This window comes from Trichechus manatus, unplaced genomic scaffold (assembly GCF_000243295.1).
Source record: "Trichechus manatus latirostris isolate Lorelei unplaced genomic scaffold, TriManLat1.0 scaffold00244, whole genome shotgun sequence".
Taxonomy (NCBI): domain Eukaryota; kingdom Metazoa; phylum Chordata; class Mammalia; order Sirenia; family Trichechidae; genus Trichechus; species Trichechus manatus.
This window is the reverse complement of record NW_004444180.1, coordinates 682,445-704,104: the sequence shown is the minus strand read 5'-3', so window position 1 is coordinate 704,104 and position 21,660 is coordinate 682,445. Positions and strand designations below refer to the sequence as shown.

The 21,660-nt window shown below is 47.3% G+C and overlaps 1 protein-coding gene across 2 annotated transcripts in view; it reads left to right on the top strand.

Moving 5' to 3' along the window:
• The window catches only part of DEAF1 (DEAF1 transcription factor), a 50,584-nt gene that overhangs the window by 2,887 nt on the left and 26,037 nt on the right, over positions 1 to 21,660 (top strand). Inside the window, exons 2-8 of one of the 2 annotated variants that reach the window (XM_023724380.1) lie at positions 203 to 300; positions 3,310 to 3,439; positions 3,726 to 3,872; positions 4,538 to 4,677; positions 5,331 to 5,396; positions 19,106 to 19,232; positions 21,045 to 21,173. In XM_023724380.1, the coding sequence (XP_023580148.1) occupies positions 203 to 300; positions 3,310 to 3,439; positions 3,726 to 3,872; positions 4,538 to 4,677; positions 5,331 to 5,396; positions 19,106 to 19,232; positions 21,045 to 21,173 (837 nt within the window). The remainder of the gene's footprint in view (positions 1 to 202; positions 301 to 3,309; positions 3,440 to 3,725; positions 3,873 to 4,537; positions 4,678 to 5,330; positions 5,397 to 19,105; positions 19,233 to 21,044; positions 21,174 to 21,660) is intronic. The other variant, XM_012559412.2, reaches the window with a different exon arrangement.

Sequence of the window (21,660 nt, the reverse complement as noted above, 5' to 3'; positions counted from 1 at the left end):
TTCAGAGAGTCTTGTCCTCCTCTGGGAAGCGTAGATTGCTTGGATTTCAGTGCAGAAGGTGACTGCTGTTGCTGGTAAGAGTGCCGCAGTCTCTGTGGTTGAAGGCCCACAGCCTGGTGGCCGATGCTTTGCTCCTCGTGGCTGCTGGTGCGGCCGTCTGCTGGCTTCTGTCACGCGCTGAGTTGGATGCGTTCTGTTGCAGAGGTGACCACGGTGACGGTGGCCAACGTGGGTGCTTCTGCAGACAACGTCTTCACTACGTCAGTGGCGAATGCAGCATCGATCTCAGGACACGTTCTGGTAAGGTGCACCCGAGGGCTTAACCCCGTGGCTTCTTAGCACCGACTCAGGGTGGTGGGTCCTGGTCTCCCTGGAGAGACCTGGAAGGTGGTGTGAAATCACATGTGTCCGCTCCTTGCCAGGGTTTGGCCTGACGGCATGTGGCAGAGCAGGGGCTCTCTGCTCTGGAGCTTTCTTTGCTGGGCTTAGAGGGGCCAGTCAGCTAAGGTGCAGCCACTTGGAGGCTGGACAGAGGTTTGGATTCAGCCAGAGACTCTTCATCGCTTGGCTTCTGGTGAGAAGTGCATGTGACAGACACATGGCTTCTCGGGTGGGGTCAGACACGTGGAGGAGCCGGAAGGGCCTGCGAGCCGTGTGGCTAGGATGGCACCGCTCCTGTCATCGCCAGGTGGGCTTGTGGTGTCCCAGAATGGGGGTGCCCAGCCCAAGGGCAGCGGGTTTCAGGGGGGTCGGATGCTCTGCGGCCCCCGGGTCAGCTCCTGTCTGGGGTCTGGCTCTGCCGTTTCTGCTCGTTGGTAGTGCTGTGAGCGCTGGAAGAGAAGCACCCGTGTCGTGCTCTTCTAACGCCGCTCCAGCAGGGACACCACAAGGGGGCGCTTCAGTGAACAGAAACTTCTGTCTCGCAGTTAGGAGACCTGGAGGCTGACTTCAGGCTCTCTGTCTGTCGCTTTTGGGGGAAGGTCCTTGTCTCAGCTTCTCTAGGCAGCCGTCCCTGGAGTTCCTGGGCTTGAGGATGGGTCTGTCTCCATTGTCTTCAGATGGTGTCTGTCCTCCCCTGTGTCTGCCTTCTGTGCCTTCTCTGCTCTTTTATATCTCAAAAAGTGACTGGCGTAAGACTCACTGTATGCCGATATGGTCTCGTTGACATAACAAAGAAAACCCTGTTCCCAAACTGGATTACATCCACAGGTACAAAACCAAAAACCAAACTTGTTGCCATTGAGTCGATTCCAACTCATAATGACCTTACAGGACAGAGTAGAACTGCCCCATAGGGTTTCCAGGGAGAGGCTGATGGATTCAAACTGCTGATGTTTTGGTTAGCAGCCAAGCTCTTAACCACTGTGCGACCAGGGCTCCATCCATGGTTATAAATCCAAAAAGACCAAACCCATTGCTGTCGAGTCAATTCTGACTCACAGGGGTTAGGATTCCAATGCGTATTTTGGGGGGACACAAGCCAGTCCATAATAGCCTCATGCTGTCTTGGTGAGCACAGGTGCTGGGCGGGTGTGTGCGTGAGTGTGTGTGTGCGTGCACGTGTGTGCACACGCGCACATGGTTTCTCTCGACTCTGCAATAAACTGCTCACTTCCACGGATTCTTAAGTGTTCTGTTGGATGAGGTTCAACAGCTGTATATCCTGTGTAACCACAACCATAAACAAGGTAGAACATACCCATCTCCCCAGAAAATTCCCTCATGCCACTTTTTGACTTGTATCAATGTAGATGGATTTTGTCTATTCTCAAAATTACATAAATGGAACCTTACAGTATGAACTGTTTTGTGTTTAACTTGTTTTCACTCAGAATAATGTGTTTTTGAGATCAGTGTTTATGAGTGTATCAGTAGATGGTTCTTTTTATTGCTGAGTAATATTCCGTTGAAAAATATACCACATTTTGTTTATCTGTTCTCTGTTAATGGCATTTGGATTGTTTACAGGTTTTGAGGATTATGAGATTTATGAGGATTATAAGTCTGTCTGTAGACATATGTTTTCGTTTCTTGTTAATTCCTGAGAGTGCAATGGGTGGGTCATAGGGTATGTGTGTGCTTAACACTGTAAGAAACTGCCCAACAATCCTTCATCAGCAGTGATTAAGAGTTCCAGGTGCTCCGTGTACTTGCAACATTCATTTGGTTTTATTTTAGCCATTCTAGTCGGCGTGAAGTAGTATCTCATTATGGTTTTAATTTTCATCTCCCTATGACTAATGATGTCAAGCACCTTTTCATGTACTTATGGGTCATTCGAAAACCGTGGTGGCGCAGTGGTTAAGAGCTATGGCTGCTAACCAAAAGGTCAGGGGTTTGAATCCACCAGGTGCTCCTTGGAAACTATGGGGCAGTTCTACTTTGTCCTATGAGGTTGCTGTAAGTTGGAATCAACTTGATGGCAAAGGTTTTTCTTTTGGTATGGACCATTCATATATCTTTTTTTCTGAAGTGCCTGTTGAAGCCATTTGCCGGTCATTCATCTTTTTATTGTTGATTTGTAGAGAATCTTTACATATTCTGGACCCACATGAAGGTGACATTTGAAGATATAAAAAGAAGTTGTTCTCTCACTGTGCCTCAGTTGGTTTTATTCTAAATGAAAGCATTAGAGAGCCCCAGAATGTTGGATTTGAACAGGGCCTTGGAGGCCATCTGGTCTACCCCACGACTGTGTAAATGAGGCCTTTGGGCCCAAGTTTGCTGGATGACCCCAGAGGTGTCACTGGTGGGGAGGCTGGCCGGTTCGCAGGGCAAGTGGGGCAAGCCTGAGGGAGTCGCAGCTGTCACGGAGACCCTCAGCCCACGTGGGGATGTGTGTGAGCTGCCCTGAGGCCCAGGCCCTGGTGGGTGTGTGGAAGAACTCCTGATGGAACATGGGCGTGTGAAGGGAGTCCTGGACTGGGCTGTGGCCCTGAGGGTCGATCTGGTCTCTCAGAAACCCTCCCTAAGACCCGAGACCTTGCAGCAGCCTCTCAGGGAGAAAGTAGGGTTTTCCTGCTCATGGGGCCTGTCTGTGGGACACGTCCGGTCTTTAGATTTCTTTATGAGTGCCGGTGAGCGCGTTGCTTGGGGCAGAAGACTGCATATTGTCTTGTTGTGGACTCTGTTTTTAAGTCATTCAGAGACAACTTTGAAAGGGGTGTGATGCTTGGGCAAACGTTTCCTTTTTGGAGAAAAACAGTTAAGAGGATTTTGTTGTGGGCACCACCTCCTATTGAGTTAACCTGCGTATCCCCCGGGACTGTCACTTGAGGTAGCTCTAAAGCCGTGTCCTTTCTTCCACAGTCGGGCAGGACGGCCCTTCAGATCGGGGATAGTCTGAACACTGAGAAGGCCACCCTGATCGTCGTCCACACTGACGGGAGCATTGTCGAGACCACTGGGCTGAAGGGGCCGGCAGCTCCGCTCACCCCAGGTAGCATGTCACCGTCCCCGCCGAGCTCCTGAGACAGAGCACGCTGGCGAGCGTGCATGATTTATTCTGAGGACTCTTTTGGTGGTCGTGGAGTATCCATGGGTATGACTGAATTTGGGTAGGCAAAATGGAGTTTTCCAGGCTGAGCCAAGGCATGGCCCCAAATCGAAGGAAACAGTGTGGCTGAGTTGGGACCTACCATTGGACTCGGACTGAGGTTATTGTACTTCTTTAGCTGTGGATGCAGCCAGTGTTTCTTATTCTCAAAATGCTCTCTTTGTCCAAGGTCCTCAGTCTCCTCCGACCCCTCTAGCCCCTGGCCAGGAGAAAGGTGGCACCAAGTATAACTGGGACCCCTCGGTGTATGACAGCGAGCTCCCCGTGAGGTGTCGGAACATCAGCGGCACACTGTACAAGAGCAGGCTTGGCTCAGGTGAGGGCGTGTGGCTCAGGTGAGGGCTTGGCTCAGGTGAGGGTGCAGGGCTCGCCAGGTTGGCCTTCACAGCCAGCACAGGGCCTCCACTCCCTTTGACTCGATGGTCTGTCCCTTTCTATAATCTCCTCGAGAAATGTGGGGCAAAGTAGGACTGTAATGGTACGTAAAAGTAGTTAAAAAGACAAGAGATGGAAGTAGTGCCCAGTACTTCTGGCCTAGAGGTGAGGCTGTGGGGAGAGATGGGGTAGGCACGGGTTTGAGGATGGTTTAGAAACAGAGTTGACAACATGAGGTGACCCATGGGCTGGGAGAGGCAGAGAGGGGCAGGGAGGACTGGTCAGCTTGGCCACTCGTGGGCAAGGGGTTTTGGAAGTGGGGCAGGTGTTACGGGTCCAGCTTGAGTCTGAGGCGGCTGTGGGACAGGAGGTGGGGGGAGCACAGTCCTCACACGTGGATCCAAGGTGGAGAGTTGGTCCCGGGTGGCCTGTCGGGGTTCAGCTATGGGAGTGGGGAGGTCACCATACCCCTGACGGAGAGCAGACAAGGAGGTGGAGAGGTGAAGGGGTGCCCGAGAAGACCACCCTGGTGTTAGCAAGCGTGCTGGCCCTCAGTTTCTGAAATGATGGGAGTCTTCATTCTGATTGTTGCACCTGCCGTTTCAGGGGGCCGGGGGCGTTGCATCAAGCAGGGTGAGAACTGGTATAGTCCCACGGAGTTTGAAGCCATGGCGGGAAGAGCTAGCAGTAAAGACTGGAAAAGAAGCATCCGCTATGCAGGAAGACCGCTGCAGTGCCTCATTCAGGTAGCATCCCAGTGTCTCGGCATGGGGGGAGGGTGGAAGGATAGGCCTCCGGGGCCTTCCGAGGCCGCCAGCCCCCAGCGAGGAGCAGACTGGAGCCAGATCGGCTGCGTCTGGGACCTGGGGCACGTCCCTTCCCGTCCCGACTCTCAGGTCCTGGTCCTTCAGGTGGGCTGGCGAGGGTCGTGTCTGCCACAGGACTGTTCTGAGAGCTGGGGAGTGCGGGTGAGTGTGAGCCCTTAGAGCTGCCCCTGTCCAGAGGACACACGGGGAAGGAGAATTTAAATACAGTGTAAAAAAGAAAGATAAGGACAAGCGACATGTTTGAGTAGAAGTCAAGTTAACAGTTCCCGCAGCAGTGCGTGTAACTTTCCGTTCACGCATACGAAATAGTACTTACAGTTACTATTTCCTGTTTAATTCTTGGGTGTGGCTAAGGAAATAGTGCTTGCGGGATCCTTTGGCATCCTAGAAGGAAAGACTTAGGTAGGCTCCGACAGGTGTGAGGAAGAGAACATCCTGGGAATGAGGGTTCTTTGTTTCTCAAAATGTTCATCTAGTGAATGCAGCTGGGTGGAAACACACTGACATCCCCAGTGCTGAGCGATCCGCGGTGAAGGGCTGACTCCTGATGGGTCCTGGTTTTCCAATTTCAGGACGGGATCTTAAACCCACATGCTGCCTCCTGCACCTGCGCTGCCTGCTGCGACGACATGACCTTAGTAAGTTGTCAGACCGCCGCCCCAGTGCTTGGCGGGACCTAGAGCCGCCTGCAGGAGCCCTGCCCCGCGTCTCAGCGTCTCTGATTCCTCGCGCCTTCCTAGGGCTGCTGTTGTCCCTGTGTCCGCAGCATGCCCCCCGCTCGCCTGGGAGTCCTTGCACCTCTGCGCTTTCTCGCACACCTGTCTGTCATTCAGACAATAATGTGGCAGCTGGTGCCTTGGGTGGTGCACGTGATCAGCCCTCAAATGACTGCTGAGAGAACATTAAAGGAGAAGTTTTAAGTCATAAAAAGCTCCTATAGTGTCACCGTCTTAACCCAAAAACTAAATACACAAACTTTTTATCATGGTTAGAATATATTATAGGATCCCTGGTGGCACAGTGGTTAAAGCTCTCAGCTGCCAACTGAAAGGTCAGCGGTTCAAACCCACCAGCTGCTCCACAGGAGAAGGACACGGTGGTCTGCTTCCGTAAACATTTGCAGCCTTGGAAATCCCGTGGGGCAGTTCTACTCTGTCCTACAGGGTCGCTGTGAGTCGGAATCAGTTGGATGGCAGTGGGTTTGGTTTTGGTGTAACATATACTCTACAACAATGGGTTTTGGTTTTTTGTTATACTTGGCATATTTTAACATTCTCCCGTAAAAACGCTATACTAAATTTATTCACGTATAGAGCTTTTCATGTATCTCTTGAAATATTTTCCTAAGCTTCTAACTGCTTCAAAAAGAATGAACATTTTCATTGATTTTGATATATATTGGTGTATAATTTTGAAAAGCATTATGATAATTTTAATGTGTGAACATACTAATCTCATTACAATCCCTTTTAGTGTTGGATATTATAATTTTAAAACATTTTAAGATTAATAGCTGCTTAATGAGATCTTATTTTAACTTGATAACTTGTCTGGTTAATTATCAGAAGATACAAAAGAAAATTCAACTGGAAAGACATACTATGATCTTGGATGTAAAAACTAAACCTTCTAAAATTATTTAGTTCATGTATAGATTTAATGTGAAAAAACCAATAGGATATTTTTGTGAAAACATCTGGAATGACTGATAGGTGAGACTCAGAAATATCGTGGGAGAGAGAACAATAAGGGGATTTATATCATTAGGAAGTTTAGACTGCATGGATGTACCATTGATAATTGCTTCAAAACAATAAAATACTTAGATGTTAATCTAACAAAACGTGTAAAGGATATGTATGCTGAAAACTAGAAAATGCTGATGGAAGAAACCAGAGAAGACCAAGTAAACAGAGAGGCACACTGTGCTTGTAGATTAAGACTCAGCCTGGTAGAGATACCACTTCTGCCCGGTTGGTCTCTGTGTTTAATGCAAGTCCTATCTGAATCCTAGCAGGATTCTTTGTAGATATAGACAAGCTGATTCTCAAATGTGTATGGTAAGGCAAAGGAAATAAAATAGCCAAAACAGTATTGGAAAAGAAGAAAAAATCAGAGGAAATGCCTTGCCTGATTTTAAGACTAGCTACATAGCTACTTTGTCTCCAACTTTTGCATTCCAATCACCAGTAATTATCAATGCATCTTGATGCTGTAGTTGGAAAATATGGCCTTGGTGATAGAAACGATGTTGGAGATCACATGATAGAATTTTGCAAGACCAACAACTTATTCATTGCAAATACCTCTTTTTAACAACATAAACGGCGACTGTACACATGGACCTCGCCAGATGGAATACATAGGAATCACATTGACTACATGTGTGGAAAAAGATGGTGGAGAAGCTCAATATCATCAGTCAGAACAAGCCCAGGGGCTGACTGCAGAACAGACCATTAATTGCTCATATGCAAGTTCAAGTTGAACTTGAAGAAAATTAGAGCAAGTCCACGAGAGCCAAAGTATGACCTTGAGTATATCCTGCTTGAATTTAGAGACCATCTCAAGAATAGATTTGACGCATTGAACACTAATGACCGAAGACCAGACGAGCTGTGGAATGGCATCAAAGACGACATACATGAAGAAAGCAAAAGTTCATTAAAAAGAAAGAAAGGACCAAAATGGATGTCAGAAGAGACTCTGAAACTTACTCTTGAACGTAGAATAGCTAAAGTGAAATGAAGCAATGATGAAGTAAAAGAGCTGAACAGAATATTTCAAAGGGTGACTCAAGAAGACAAATTAAAGAATTATAATGGCATGTGCAAAGACCTGGAGTTAGAAAACCAAAAGGGAAGAACACACTTGGCATTTCTCAAATAGGTAGAATAGTAGAGAAAATACAAGCCTCGAGTTACAATATTGAGGGATTCTATGGGCAAAATATAGAATGATGCAGGAAGGCTCTAAAGAAGATGGAAGGAATACACAGAATCACTGGACCAAAAAGAATTGGTCAGAATTCAACCCTTTCAGGAGGGAGCATATGATCAAGAACCGATGGTACTGAAGGAAGAAGTCCAAGCTTCACGGAAGGCATTGACGAAAAACAAGGCTCCAGGAATTGACGGAATGCAAATTGAGATGTTTCCGCAAACAGATGCAATGCTGGAAGTGCTTACTTGTCTATGCCAAGAAAATTGGAAGACAGCTGCCTGGCCAGTCGACTGAAAGAGATCCATATTCATGCCCATTCCAAAGAAAGGTGATCCAGCAAAATGCAGAAATTATCGAACAATATCATTAATATCCCATGCAAGTAAAATTATGCTGAAAATAATTCAAAAACGATTGCAGCAGTACATTGACAGGGAACTTACTGGAAATTCAAACTGGATTCAGAAGAGGATGTGGAACAAGGGATGTCATTGCTAATGTCAGATGAATCTTGGCTGAAAGCAGAGACTACCAGAAAGATGTTTACCTGTGTTTTATTGACTATATAAAGACATTTGACTGTGTGAATCATAACAAATTATGGATAACATTTCAAAGAATGGGGATTCCAGAACACTTTAATTGTGCTCATGAGGAACCTGTACATAGACCAAGAGGCAGTCGTTCAGACGGAACGAGGAGATACTGCATGGTTTAAAATAAGAAAAGGTATGCATCAGGTTGCATCCTTTTACCATACTTAATCTGTGTGCTGAGCAAATAATCCAAGAAGCTGGACTGTATGAAGAAGAACATGGTGTCAGGATTGGAGGAAGACTCATTAACAACCTGTATTATGCAGATAAGACAGCCTTGCTTGCCGAAAGTAAGAGCTTGGAGCACTTACTGATGAAGATCAGAGACTACACCCTTTAGTATGGATTACACCTCAACATAAAGAAAACAGAAATCCTCACAACTAGACCGAGAAGCAACATCATGATAAATGGAGAAAATATTGAAGTTGTTAAGGATTTCATGCACACTGGAAGAGACAGGTTGAGAGACCAGATGCTACTGACCTCACCCAGTACCTTCACTAAAATAGTCCAGCTAAGTTACTGAACAAATGAACAAGAAAACATCAACAAAAACAAGAAGAGGGAGAAAAACAGGCAACAGCAACTGCCTATGTGATGGCCCAGATGTTGGATTTAACAAAGACTTCAAATCGACCATTATAAGCATGGTCAAAGAGCTAAAGGAAACCACACTCAAAGAGTTAAAGGAAGATGTGATGGCAATGTGTCATCCAAGACAGAATATCAATCGAGAGATAGAAATTATGAAAAATAACCAAATGGAAATTCTGGAGTTAAAAAATACAGTAACTGAAACGAAAATTTCACTAGAGAAGCTCAACAGTAGATTTGAACTGGCAGATGAAAGAATCAGCAGAGTAGAAGGTAGATTGATAGAGACTGTTTATGAAAGCCAAAGAATAGAGGACAGAAAAACAAAGAACAATGAACCAGAGCCTCAGAGAAATGTGGGCATCGTTCAGCTCACCAACATATGCATAATGGAGTACCTAAGGGGAGGAGAGAGAGAAAGAAAAAGTATTCCAAGAAAGAATAGCTGAAAACTTCCCAAATTTGATGAAAAACATTACACGTCTAAGATGCTCCATGAATTTCCATTAGGATAAATGCAAAGAGATCTACACCCAGGCACATCCTAGTAAAAATGCTGGTAGCCAAAATAAAAAAACGTCTGCTTTGTAAAAAAAACTCCGTTAAGAAAATGAAAAGGCAATTCACTGACTGGGAGAAAACGTTTGCAAATCACAGATCTAAAAAAAGGCTTGTATCCAGAATATATAAAGAACCCTCTGAACTCAAAAGTAAGTAAAGAAACAACCAAATTACAAAATGGGCAAAAGCCCCAAACAGACACTTCACCAAAAATGATACATGGATGGCAAATAAGACCCTGAAAAGATGCTCAACATCATTAGTCATTAGGGAAATGTAAATTAAAGCTACAATGACATAAGTCAACATATCTATCAGATGACTAAAATAAAACTGACAGTTCTAAGTGCTGACAAGGATGCAGAGCAACTGGCACACTCATTCATTGCTGATGAGAAGCAAAATGGCACAGCCACTCTGGAAATCAGCCTGGCAGTTTCTTATAAAATCAAACACACGCTATCCTACAACCCAGCAATTGCACACCTAGGTATTTATGCTAGGGAAATGAAAACTTAAATGTTCACACAAAAAAACTGTGCATAAATATTGATAGCAGCTTTGTTGATGATAGCCAAAATGCATGGTAGAGGCTCAAAAAATAGATCATCTGCCTGTAAGAATTGAATACATGATAAATTTCTGCAAATGAGGAGAAAGAAAGAATAATAATACATAGTGTGTGATGGTAAGTGAATAATTCATCTTATACTTTATAAAACAAAATAAATACCAAGCTTATAGAGTTAAATGTTATTCCTTTAGGGAATATTTGTTGATGGTTATGGGCCAGATCCTGAACAAGACCCACCTGACTCCTGCCCTCCCAGGCTTGGCCTGTAGGGGCAGCCACACCGTATGGCGCCCCCTGCAGTTGGGGAAGTATAGGGTCGAGAGAAATGGGTGACAGGAACAAGCTAAGAATGCCTTCTGATTTTAAGTGAGAAGCTCTAACACTTCCCACCGTGTACTGTACAGTGTTGGCTGTGGGCTTGTTGTTAGGCATTCTTGCAGTTCTCTCCTTTCCTCATTTTGTAAAAGTTTTTGTCTTGGTATCTAGCGCTGCTATGACAGAAATACCACAAGTGGGTGGCTTTAACAAACGAAAATTTATTCTTTCACACTTTAGAAGGCTAGAAGTCCAAATTCAGGGTACCTGCTCTGCGGGAGGAAACCCTGGTGGCATAGTGGTTAAGTGCTACGGCTGCTAACCAAAAGGCCGGCAGTTCGAATCCACCAGATGCTGCTTGGAAAATCTAGGGGGCAGTTCTGCTCTGTCCTGAAGGGTCCCCGTGAGTCGGAATCGACTCGACGGCAACAGGTTTGTTTTTTGGTTTGGCTCTAGCGGAAAGCTTTCTGTCTCTTGACTGTGGGAGAAGGACCTTGTCCCTTTTCAGCTTCTGTTTCTTGGTTCCTTGTAGATCTCATGTGGCATGGCGTCTGTCTTCCCCCATCTGTGCCTGCTTGCTTGCTTAATCTGCTCTTTTATATCTCAAAAGAGATTGACTTAAGATATACCGTACACTAATACTGCCCCGTTAACCTAACAAAGAAAACCCATACTCAAATGGGATTATATCCACAGGTATAAGGGTTAGGATTTACAACACATATTTTGGGGGATACAGTTCAATCCATACAGTTTTCTTGTAATCATCACTGTTATGGATTGAATTGTGTCCACCCAAAATGTGTTGTACCGACAGACACCAGTTTAACTCAGTACTGAAGTCACTCCTGAGGTTCACCCTTCAGCCAAAGATTAGATAAGCCCATAAAACAAAACGAGACTAAATGGGCACACCAGCCCAGGGGCAAGGACAAGAAGGCAGGAGAGGACAGTAAAGCTGGTAATGGGGAACCCCAGGTCAAGGAGGGGAGAGTGTTGACATGTTGTGGGGTTGGCAACCAGTGTCACAAAACAATATGTGTATTGTTTAATGAGAAACTAATTTGCTCTGTAAACCTTCGTCTGAATTACAGTTTAAAAAAAATCACATAAATAATCCAAAAAACAAAATAGTGTTATGATTCCTAACCTCTGTGCCTGTGGTTGTAATCTCATTTGGCAAGGGTTGTCTTTGTTATGTTAATGAGGCAGGATTAGTGTAGGATGTGTCTTGAGTCAGTCTCCTTTTTGATATAAAAGAGATTAAACAAGCAAGCAAAACAGATGGGGGAAGAGAGACGCCAAACCACATGAAGATCACCCAGGAGCAGAAAGTCCCTCCTACAGAGCCGACAGAGAAAGCCTTTCCCTAGAGCTGGAACCCTGAATCAGACTTCTAGCCTCCTAAAGCAGAGCCTTGATGGCGCAGCGGTCAAGTGCTTGGCTGTTAACCGAAAGTTCAGTGGTTCAAACCCACCAGACACTCCACTGGGTGAAAGATGTGGCAGTCTACTTCCATAAAGATTACAGCCTTGGAAACCCGATGGGACAGTTCTGCTCTGTCTCGTGGGGTCACCATTAGTCGGAATCGACTTGATGGCAAAGAGTTCAGCCTCCTAAAGTGTGAGAAAATAAACTTCTGTTTGTTAGAGCCACTCACTCGCGGTATTTCTGTTACAGCAGCTAAGCTGGATAACTAGGACAATCACCAGTGATGATGGGTGTTGAATATTGTTGAACGTGTTTTCATCAGCTATTGACAGGATCATATGACTTTTGTTCTCTCATCTAGTAATGAAGTTAATTGCATCGATAGATTTTTCTAATGGCAAATCCTCCTTGCATTCATGAAATAAAACCAACCTGGCCATGATATACATACGTGTATATGTATGTACACACACACATATGTATGTATATATATGTGTATATATGTATACGGAGAAAGAAAAAAAAACCTGTTGCTGTCAAGTTGATTCCAACTCGTACTGACCCTGTAGAACGAGTAGAACTGCCCCGTAGGGTTTCAAGGCTGTAATCTTTACAGAAGCAGATTGCCACATCTTTCTCCTGGAGTGGCTGGTGGGTTCAAACCACCAACCTTTTTTTTTAGCAGCCAAGAGCTTAACCACTGCACCACCAGGGCTCCTCATTCTGTGTGTGTGTGTGTGTGTGTGTGTGTGTGTGTAGTATGTATGTTAGTATGTTGTGGGATTGGTTTGGCAATATTTTCTGAAAATTTTTACATCTGTATTCATGAGTGAGATTGGCCTGTTATTTTCCGTTCTTTTATTGTTCTTATCTGGTATTGGTATCAAGGTTATACTAGTTTCAGACAGGTTGAGGAGTGTTCTTTGTTTTCCCCTTTTCTGTAGTAGTTTGTGTAAGGTTGGAGTGACCTTTGCCTTGAGTGTTCGGTAGAACTCGTTAGCAAAACCTCCTAGGTTTGGTGTTTTCTTTGAAATGACTCATTTGATTGCTGTAATGGTTATAGAAAAATCAGTTTTCTATTTCTTCTGTCAGCTCTGTTAATTAGAATTTTCTGGGAATTGTGCTTTTGTCTTAAGTGTTCCTATTTATTAAGTTTTTTTTTAGTGTATTGTTATTTTTTTAATCTCTACTGTATCATCTCAAGTTATATACCTTTCACTCCTAATACTGTTTTCTTGCAGCTTTTCTCTTCTCTTGATCTCTCTTGCCATAGTTTCATTGATTTTATTAGTCTTTTCAAAGAACTGCCCACTCTGTTGATTTTCTTTATTGTATCTTTGTTTTCCTCTTCTTTATTTTATACTATTTTCCTCTATATTCTTTGGGCAAATTTTTTTCTAACTCCTCATGTTGGACACTTAATTTTAAAAATTTTAGCCTTTCTTCTTTTCTTATAGAAGCCTCTGAGGCTCTAAATAGCCCTCAAAGTACCACTTCCACAGCTAGTCACGAATTTTGGTGCGTAATATTTTCATTGTTATTCCGTTATAATTTTCTAATTTCTATCATGGTTTTTTTCTCTGCTCCAGGAGTTTTATTTAGGAGTGTGTTTTAACATGTTTAAATTTCCAGGTTTTTGTTTTGCTTTCAGTTATTTTTTTCGTTAATTTCTGATTTAATTACTTTGCGGTCACCAAATGTCATCTGTAGGATACCAGTTGTTTGAAATTCGTTGAGACTCGCTCTCTGGTCTTACAGATGGTTGTTGTTCATGAATGTTTCATGGGCTCTTGAGAAGAGTGTGTCTTCTGCTGCAGTTGGGTACTAGTTTCTGTCTGTTAGATCAAGATTGTTGATGCTGGTGTGTGAATCATCTGGATCCCTAATGATTTTTTTCTCTTGGCCTGTCAGTTACTGAGGGAGGTGGTGTGCCTCCAAGTGCCCTGCTAAAGGGGCAAGGTGGGCAAACCTGACCTTTATCACTAACTGCGTAGCAAGGATCACCATGAATCCAGTTCCCAGCTGGAAGTGGATCCGTGACTCACCTTCTCACATCTCTGTTCTTCATCGCCAGCCACTTCCGTGGCACTTCCTCTCTCACCCTTGCCACCCAGAGTTAGGTCAGACTTCATCCCCATCCACCCTGAGCCAAGTCAGAATATCCCTGGCCACCCAGGGCAGGTCATCAGGTACCAGCCTAGGCTCAAGAGTCTGAACAACTCCCTGCACTTCATACAGGCCAGCCCCCTCCCCCTCTACCCCCCTGGGGCAGAGTCACAAGCTAGGACTTTGTCCTTCGTCACTGACTGCGTGTGCAGCCCTCTGAATTAGCCACCACAAGGTAAGTCAGAGTCTCATTGTGCCGTGTGAGTTTGTTAATTCTCTGTAACAGCTCACAAAACTCATGGAAACTATTACCTGTACTTACAGTTACCCATTTATTATAACCAGAGAGGATACAAGTGGAGAGATGCATCTGGCAATATCTGGGAGAGTTCCCTACATAGGATGTCCATTATCCCCACCCTGTCCTGTGCATGGATGTTCTCACCCCTCCAGGAGGCCCCAAAGAGAGAAAGCTCCAAGGTCCAGGGTTCTGTAGTCATTGGGTCCCAATGCATATGTACGACTCAATGAATATACGTGATTGAACGCATCATGTCCCTTTCTGAGTCTTTTGCCAGGGTAGGGTGGAGTACTGCCAACTCATTTGCGCCTTTCAGTGTTTGGCTGTTGTGGAAAACAAAGGTACCTTCATTGCTTGAGAACTCCAAGGGCAATCAACGCCCATGGAAACAGCAGTCAGGAAATCAGTGGGCTCATTGCATCGGGCAAATCTGCTGCAAAAGACCTCTTTGAAGTGTTGAAAAGCAAAGATGTCACTGTAAGGACTAAGGTGTGTCTGACCCAAGCCATGGTGTTTACAATTGCCTCATATCAATGTGAAAGCTAGGCAATGAATAAGGAAGACCAAAGAATTAATGCCTTTGAATTACGGTGTTGGTGAAGAATATTGAATATACAATGGATTGCTAGAAGAACAAACATATCTGTCTTGGAAGAAGTACAGCCAGAATTCTCCTTAGAGGCAGGATAGTGAGACTTTGTCTCACATACTTTGAACACGTTATCAGGCGGGACCAGTCCGTGGACAAGGACATCATACTTGGTAGAGTAGAGGGTTAGTGAAAAAGAGGAAGACCCTCAGTGAGATGGATTGACACGGTGGCTGCAACAATGGACTCAAGTATAACAACGATTGTGAGGTTGGCTCAGGGCTGGGCAGTGCTGTTGTACATGGGGTCGCTATGAGTCGGAACTGACTTGACGGCACCTAACAACAACAACATTTTCAGAAACCAGAGACAAAAGGCCAAGTCCAGTTCTTCGTTCCACACAGGTAGTTAACATCTCCTGGTCTAGTGGTGGATTTGTCAGCTTTTGGTTTAAGTAACTTGAAGCAACGTTAATTGGCGTGCGCATCTAGAGCCATCCCGTCTTCTGGTAGAAGATGCCCGGTCCTTGCACAGCGGCCTCTCTTTTTCTCTAGTAACGGCTTTTGCCTCAAGTTCTAGTTTGTCGGATACAGTTCTGCCACCTTTCTCTCGTTAGTTATTTGCCTGGTGTGTCTCGTTGTATCCTTTTATTTTCAAACTGTCCCTATCTTTAGGTTTAGGTGTCTCATTACCAATTTATTGCTGCCTTTTGTTTTTTAATCTGCTCTGACAGCTTTTAGTCTTTTCACCTGAGAGTCTAGAGGATTTATGTTTCAGATTGCTTACATACTGGGTTTCTATTTATCATCTTATTTTGTACTTCTCCTCTGCGTCTGTTTTATTCTGTGCTTATTGTCTTTTGGTGGGCGGTTCTTCGCCTCCTTGTTTATTTCCACCCCGCTGCTCTGGCAATTACACACTCCACTTGTCCTAGTGGTCCTGCAAGCTTCTTGCACGTACACCTAGCTCAAAAACTCTCACGCCAGTCTGTGTCTTCACCCACCTCACACACGCGGGGAGGATCTCAGAACACTTTAGATCCTCCTGCTAACCCCTGACTTGTTTGTTGATCTTTTGTCCGTTATTGTAGTTCTACCTTGTTTTTTAAGCCCCACAAATTAGATATGAGTGTTGTTTACAGTCAGTATTTGTTCAGATTTACGTTCATGCTTCCTGTCCGCGTTCTTTACAGTCAGAGGTGACCCCATTCATGGTGTGAGTGCCCTTCACAGTGCTTTCGGTGTGTCCACAAATGTATGTTTGTGTCAGGGCTTCAAACTTGTGCTTCCCAGTTCAGCCATGGCTGAGGAAGCAAAACTGGAACAGACCTGAGTTTTCAAAATTTGGGTGAACCTGAACAATAACCGGAATGGGAAAAATTACAGGTCTAAGGCCTGCTGGAAACTGAATCTCCCTCTTAGAAAACAAGGGCAGTGTACATGTTACATGGCAACCAGCTGTCTTAGCCGTCAGAAACACTGGTGGCCCGCTCAAAGATGGCGGCCAACTGCACCGCTCTGAATGTGTGTCGCTCTCCTCAGTCCTGGTGTTAACTCAGTCTCACGCATCAGGCTCCTAAAAGGGCTCACTGCACCCCTTCCCAGTCTCCCGTTCCAGGACTTCAACCTGTAATTTTTCCCGTTCGGTTATTGTTCCGGATCACCCAAATTTTGAAGACTCCGGGTCTGTGTCCATTTCCGTTGGTTGGCTATGACTAAACTGGTTCAAACCAGTTTCAAGTCCTGATTTGTGTACAAATACCTGGTGGCTGTTGTTAACATTGTATGTACCGTTCTACAGCTTGTTTGCCTAACAACACTCTAGGCTGCTTCCGGATCTCCTCCTTGTAACTGACTACGTGGGGCCCTCTGCCGCTTAGTTTTATTTCCTCGGTCTGACTGTTACAGACAGCACTATGGTAGACATCCCTGTGTGTACAGCCTTGTGTACATTTGGGGTTATTTCTGCAGGAGAGTCTCAGAAGGAGACTGGGGGACCATAGGGTGTGTGTCGGGTTAGGATTCTTACAGACACCCCCAGACCACCGTCCCAGAAGCCCGCGCAGGCCCGACTGACAGCAGGGCTGGAATGCCCGTGTCCCCGTGTTCCTGCCAAAAGCAGACATTAGAGGTGTCGTCCTGGGGCTAAAGGAGACTTTATGCTTAAACTTATATTTCCTTAGTTATTAGCAGGAATGAATGTATTTCAAAGTATCAGCTGCTCATTTTCATTTCTTTTTTCCATGGATTGTTTCTATCACTAGATCATTTTTCTATTGGTACTTTTGGTTTTTATTACTGAATTAGATGAATGCTTTTATATCGTGAGTATTGCAAATACTTCCCCCTGGATTCTTGTATCTTGACTTCGCTTTGATGCGCGTGTCCTTAGAGGTTTTAGATTTCATGTCGTCAGATGTGCTTTTCTGTTGTGGTGTCTGGGTTCCTGTTTGGAAAGGCCTCCCCATCTCAAGATTATGATTTTCCACCTTTTAAAGCCTGTTGTTATTGTAGGTGCTGTTGAGTCAATTGTAACTTAGAGTGTCCCCATGTGACAGAGTAGAACTGCCCCATAAAGTTTTCTAGACCGTTACCTTTATGGGAGCGGATCGCTAGGTCTTTGTCCCATGGAGCCGCTGGGTGAGTTCAAACTGCCAGCCTTTTGGTTGGCACCTGAACACTTAACTGTTTGCACCACAGGGGTCCTCATTTTAACTCTAATGCTGTCACTATATATATATTTATATATACACACACACACGTATGTACGTATACAGACACACACATATATACATGTATGTATGTATATATGTAAAGTGTTTGTGTCCTAGTCTAGCAGAGCTTCATTCTACTTGAATCAACCATCAATGTCCACGGAAGCAGCAGTCAAGAAATCAATGTATTGCATTGGGCATATCTGCCTCTTTAGAATCTTAACAAGCAAAGATGTCACTTTAATGGCTAAGGTGCGTCTGACTAAAGCCATGGTCTTTTCAGTTACTTCATATGCATGCGAAAGCTGGACAGTGAAAAAAGCAGACAGAAGAAGAATTATTGTGTTCTAACTGTGGTGTTGAAGAATATTGACTGTACCGTGGACTGCCAGAAAAATGAACAAATCAGTTCTGGAGGAAATAAGCCAGAATGCTCCTTAGAAGCGAGGATGGCGAGATGTTGGCTTGCTTACTTTGGACACGTCATCAGGAAAGACCCAGCGCTAGAAAAGGTCGTCATGGTTGGTAAAGTAGAGGGTCAGGGAAGAGGAGGGAAGCCCTCCATGAGATGGATGGACACAGTCGCCACAGCGGTGGACTCCAGTGTATCTCCTGACGGTTGACACATGCCCACCCCCCACCCAGGGTTCTCCTCCTTGGGATGGGTACTTGATGCTTTCCAGTTCGTTTCCAACTTTGAAAACTCTGGTCACCCCACTAGCCAGCTTCAAGGCCACTGGTCACAGCTGGTAGTTGGGGGGCCCTGAGCTGGCATTTTCTCCCTGAATTGTGGCTTCTCTCGGTCACTGTCTGCTGCAAGGGGGTGCCCAGCCCCAGGCCGCCGGGAGAGACGTGTGCCACAGTCGGTCACGCCCAGCAGGGTCCTCTCTGATCCGTGCTGTGGGGAGAGGCAGGCATTCTGCGGTCTCTGCGTCAGTTTCTCCCCAGACTCCCGTCTTGCACCTAATGCAGCACTCGGCCCTCAGCGGGCGGTTCCTAACCTTGCAGATGCCGTGTGTAACCTCCGCAGGATCGTTTGCTTCTGTGTTTCCACCTGCAAATCGTCCACAGGTCTGTGTGTTCAGCACGCGTGTCCCATGTCCCGTGTGGCATCACAGTGCGTGAGTCTCCTGTGACAGCAGGGAGGCATCACAGGTGGGCAGCTCTGGGAGAATGGTAGATGCCCTCACATCTGCTGGCTGGGGCCTTCTTCACAGACCCTGTCCGTCTCCCGGACCGGGCCCCTTGGCTCTGGCCCGGTTAGTCGTCCCCCGTGACGGAGCATGGGCTCGCCCTCGTTGGTGCCGGAACGTTCTTCTCCCCATGTGGCTTTTTTGTTTCTCCTTCACTTGGTCCCCACTCGCTTTGTCTTCTAGGAGTTCCTGGAAATCCAATCTGTTGATGGCACTCTTCCTTGTTGGCAGTGCCGTCAATCTTGTGTTCTTTCTGTCCCCTGAGGAGTTTGGGGCCTGAGGGAGGCAGGACTGGGTGCAGCTGGCCGCTGTGCTGCGGGCCACGGCGTCAGGACCAGGAGGAGGGCGCCCCGAAAGGCGGGAGGGGAGCAGGAAGCCCCATGCTGCCTGCCAGCATTTTCTGTGTCTGATCAGACTTTCCTCCCCAGAGTGGGCCAGTCAGGCTTTTCGTACCTTACAAACGGCGCAAGAAGGAAAACGAGATGCCTACCACCCCGGTCAAGAAGGATTCTCCAAAAAACATCACGCTGCTCCCAGCCACGGCCGCCACCACCTGTAAGTGCTAGTAAAATGGAGCTCTCTCTTCACTGAGGGTGCCCTCAGCCCACACCCGTGGCCACATTTAGCTGTGGGCGTCTCAGTTTAAAGCAGGCCTTGCAGGCTGGAAGGGTGGCAAACACCCGCCATCTTCTTCCTCTGATGACCTGCCTTTGTGTGTTGTCTTGTTGTCGGGCGCCTCTGGGCCAGGGCCTCCCTGTCCTCAGTGCTGCCAGCTCCCTGGGAGTGGCACGCCTGAGCACAGGGACACACTGATGCGTCCTGGGCGTCCCTGGGATGCAGTGTGCACTCCGTGTTTCCTGGCTGGCAGATGCGGCCCTGTGGTGTGTCCCCAGTAAACAGTTTCTAATGAACTGGACATGGACTGCTGGGAGCCGCTGCACCCGGAAGGTCCATCTTTTTCCATCCAGGCTTTTTCCCAGAAGGTGGTCAGCACAACACCCCCATCTTTGGGTTCCCTCAGTTGTCTGTAGAACTGGCGAGACGTCTAGGCAGGGGGATGGAGGAAGAAAGCACAGAGGAGCGAAGACTTAGGGATGGGCAGGGCCGTCGTGGAGAAATGTGTTAGTAGCAGGTCTTTGTTAGATGCTGTGAGGCTGGCTTTTTGCGCTTGTAGAGACATTTCTCTCTGAAGCGCCCACTGGCCCTCTCACCCCGACCTGTGGGGTGAGCGCAGACGAGCCCAGCATAGTGACGCCCGAGGCGGGTGGCATCCTCAAGCTGCCGGCCAGGAGGGGACACGCCGTGGATGGGCCTCTAGCACGGCAGAGCCAGGGCTTGGGCTGAGAGCCTCTGAGATGAAGATGTTTTTCCTTAATTTAAACTGCAAAGTGTTTTTTAAAGTATTTTAAATTTTGTTTTATTTTTCATTTTCTGATTTGGCAATACATGCACATGGTTCAAAATTCAAAAAATGAAAAAAAGGTTAAGTGGGCACATGGTGGAAGCCTCCTCATCTCCACCCGGTCGCCTGGTTCCCTCCCCGTGGGTGGCACGGTTGCCGGGCCTCACGGTCCCTCACATGGAGGTGTCTGTGTGTGGGTGGCACGGTTGCCAGGCCTCATGGTCCCTCACATGGAGGTATTTGTCCGTGTTTGGGGGACACGGTTGCCGGGCCTCACGGTCCCTCACGTGGAGGTGTTTGTCCACGTTTGGGGGACATGGATGCTGGGCCTCACGGTCCCTCACGTGGAGCTGTTTGTCTGCACGTGGGGGACACGGTTGCCGGGCCTCACGGTCCCTCACATGGAGGTGTCTGTCCAGGTGTGGGGAACATGGTTGCCGGGCCTCACGGTCCCTCACATGGAGGTGTCTGTCCAGGTGTGGGGAACATGGTTGCTGGGCCTCACGGTCCCTCACATGGCGGTATCTGTGTGTGGGGGACATGGTTGCCAGGCCTCATAGTTCCTCACACGGAGGTGTTCACGTGTGGGGGACACATTTGCCGGACCTCATGGTCCCTCACATGGAGCTGTTTGTCCAGGTGTGGGGGACACGGTTGCCGGGCCTCATGGTCCCTCACATGGAGGTGTTTGTCCACTTGTGGGGGACATGGTTGCCGGGCCTCATGGTCCCTCACATGGAGCTGTTTGTCCAGGTGTGGGGGACATGGTTGCCGGGCCTCACGGTCCCTCACATGGAGGTGTTTGTCCACATGTGGGGGACACGTGCAGTGCCCCCTGTGGCCTGGCCCCAGCCTTTCTACAACCCCCACCTGTGTGAGGGCTGGTGCTGGTGGTCAGACGGGCACCCGCACCACAAGCCAGCCTCGTGCCCCGGCTTCTCAGTAAGTCAGGCTCTGCTTTCCAGTCACCGTGACCCCCTCAGGACAGATCACTACCTCTGGCGCGCTGACCTTTGACCGGGCATCCACTGTGGAGGCCACGGCCGTCATATCGGAGAGTCCAGCCCAGGGCGATGTCTTCGCTGGAGCCACAGGTGAGTGGTCCTCGTGCGTGCATGAGACATCCCCCACGAGGGTGGCGTGTGGTGCTACTGTTGGGGTTTGCCTTGGGGGGTGTCTGCAGGCTGACGAGCAGGTGGGTATTGGTGGGGACTGGGTGTGTGGAAGACGAGGCCACGGGCTGCAGGTGCAGGACTGCGTCGAGGGGCCTTGGCGGGACAGCAAGGCCCTGGAGATGTCACAAGGGCAAGGTGTGCCGTTGTTCACCTGGACGAGGGCCTGGACGGTGGGGTTACGGTGCCCGTGAGTCTGTGAGCATGGGGACTGATACAGCCGCAGGGCTGGGGCCAAGAGTCTGTGTCTTCTGAGGTAGCACTTGAGGCCACATGCTCCAGACACCCAGGGGGACGAGAGGTTCCTGGCCCTGCGGCTCACTGTGGGCCCAGGCAGAATTCCCGCGAGGCCTGTAGGCTGCTGGTACCTCCTTTACATCCACTGCCTTTCTCCCTCTAGCCTCGTTCT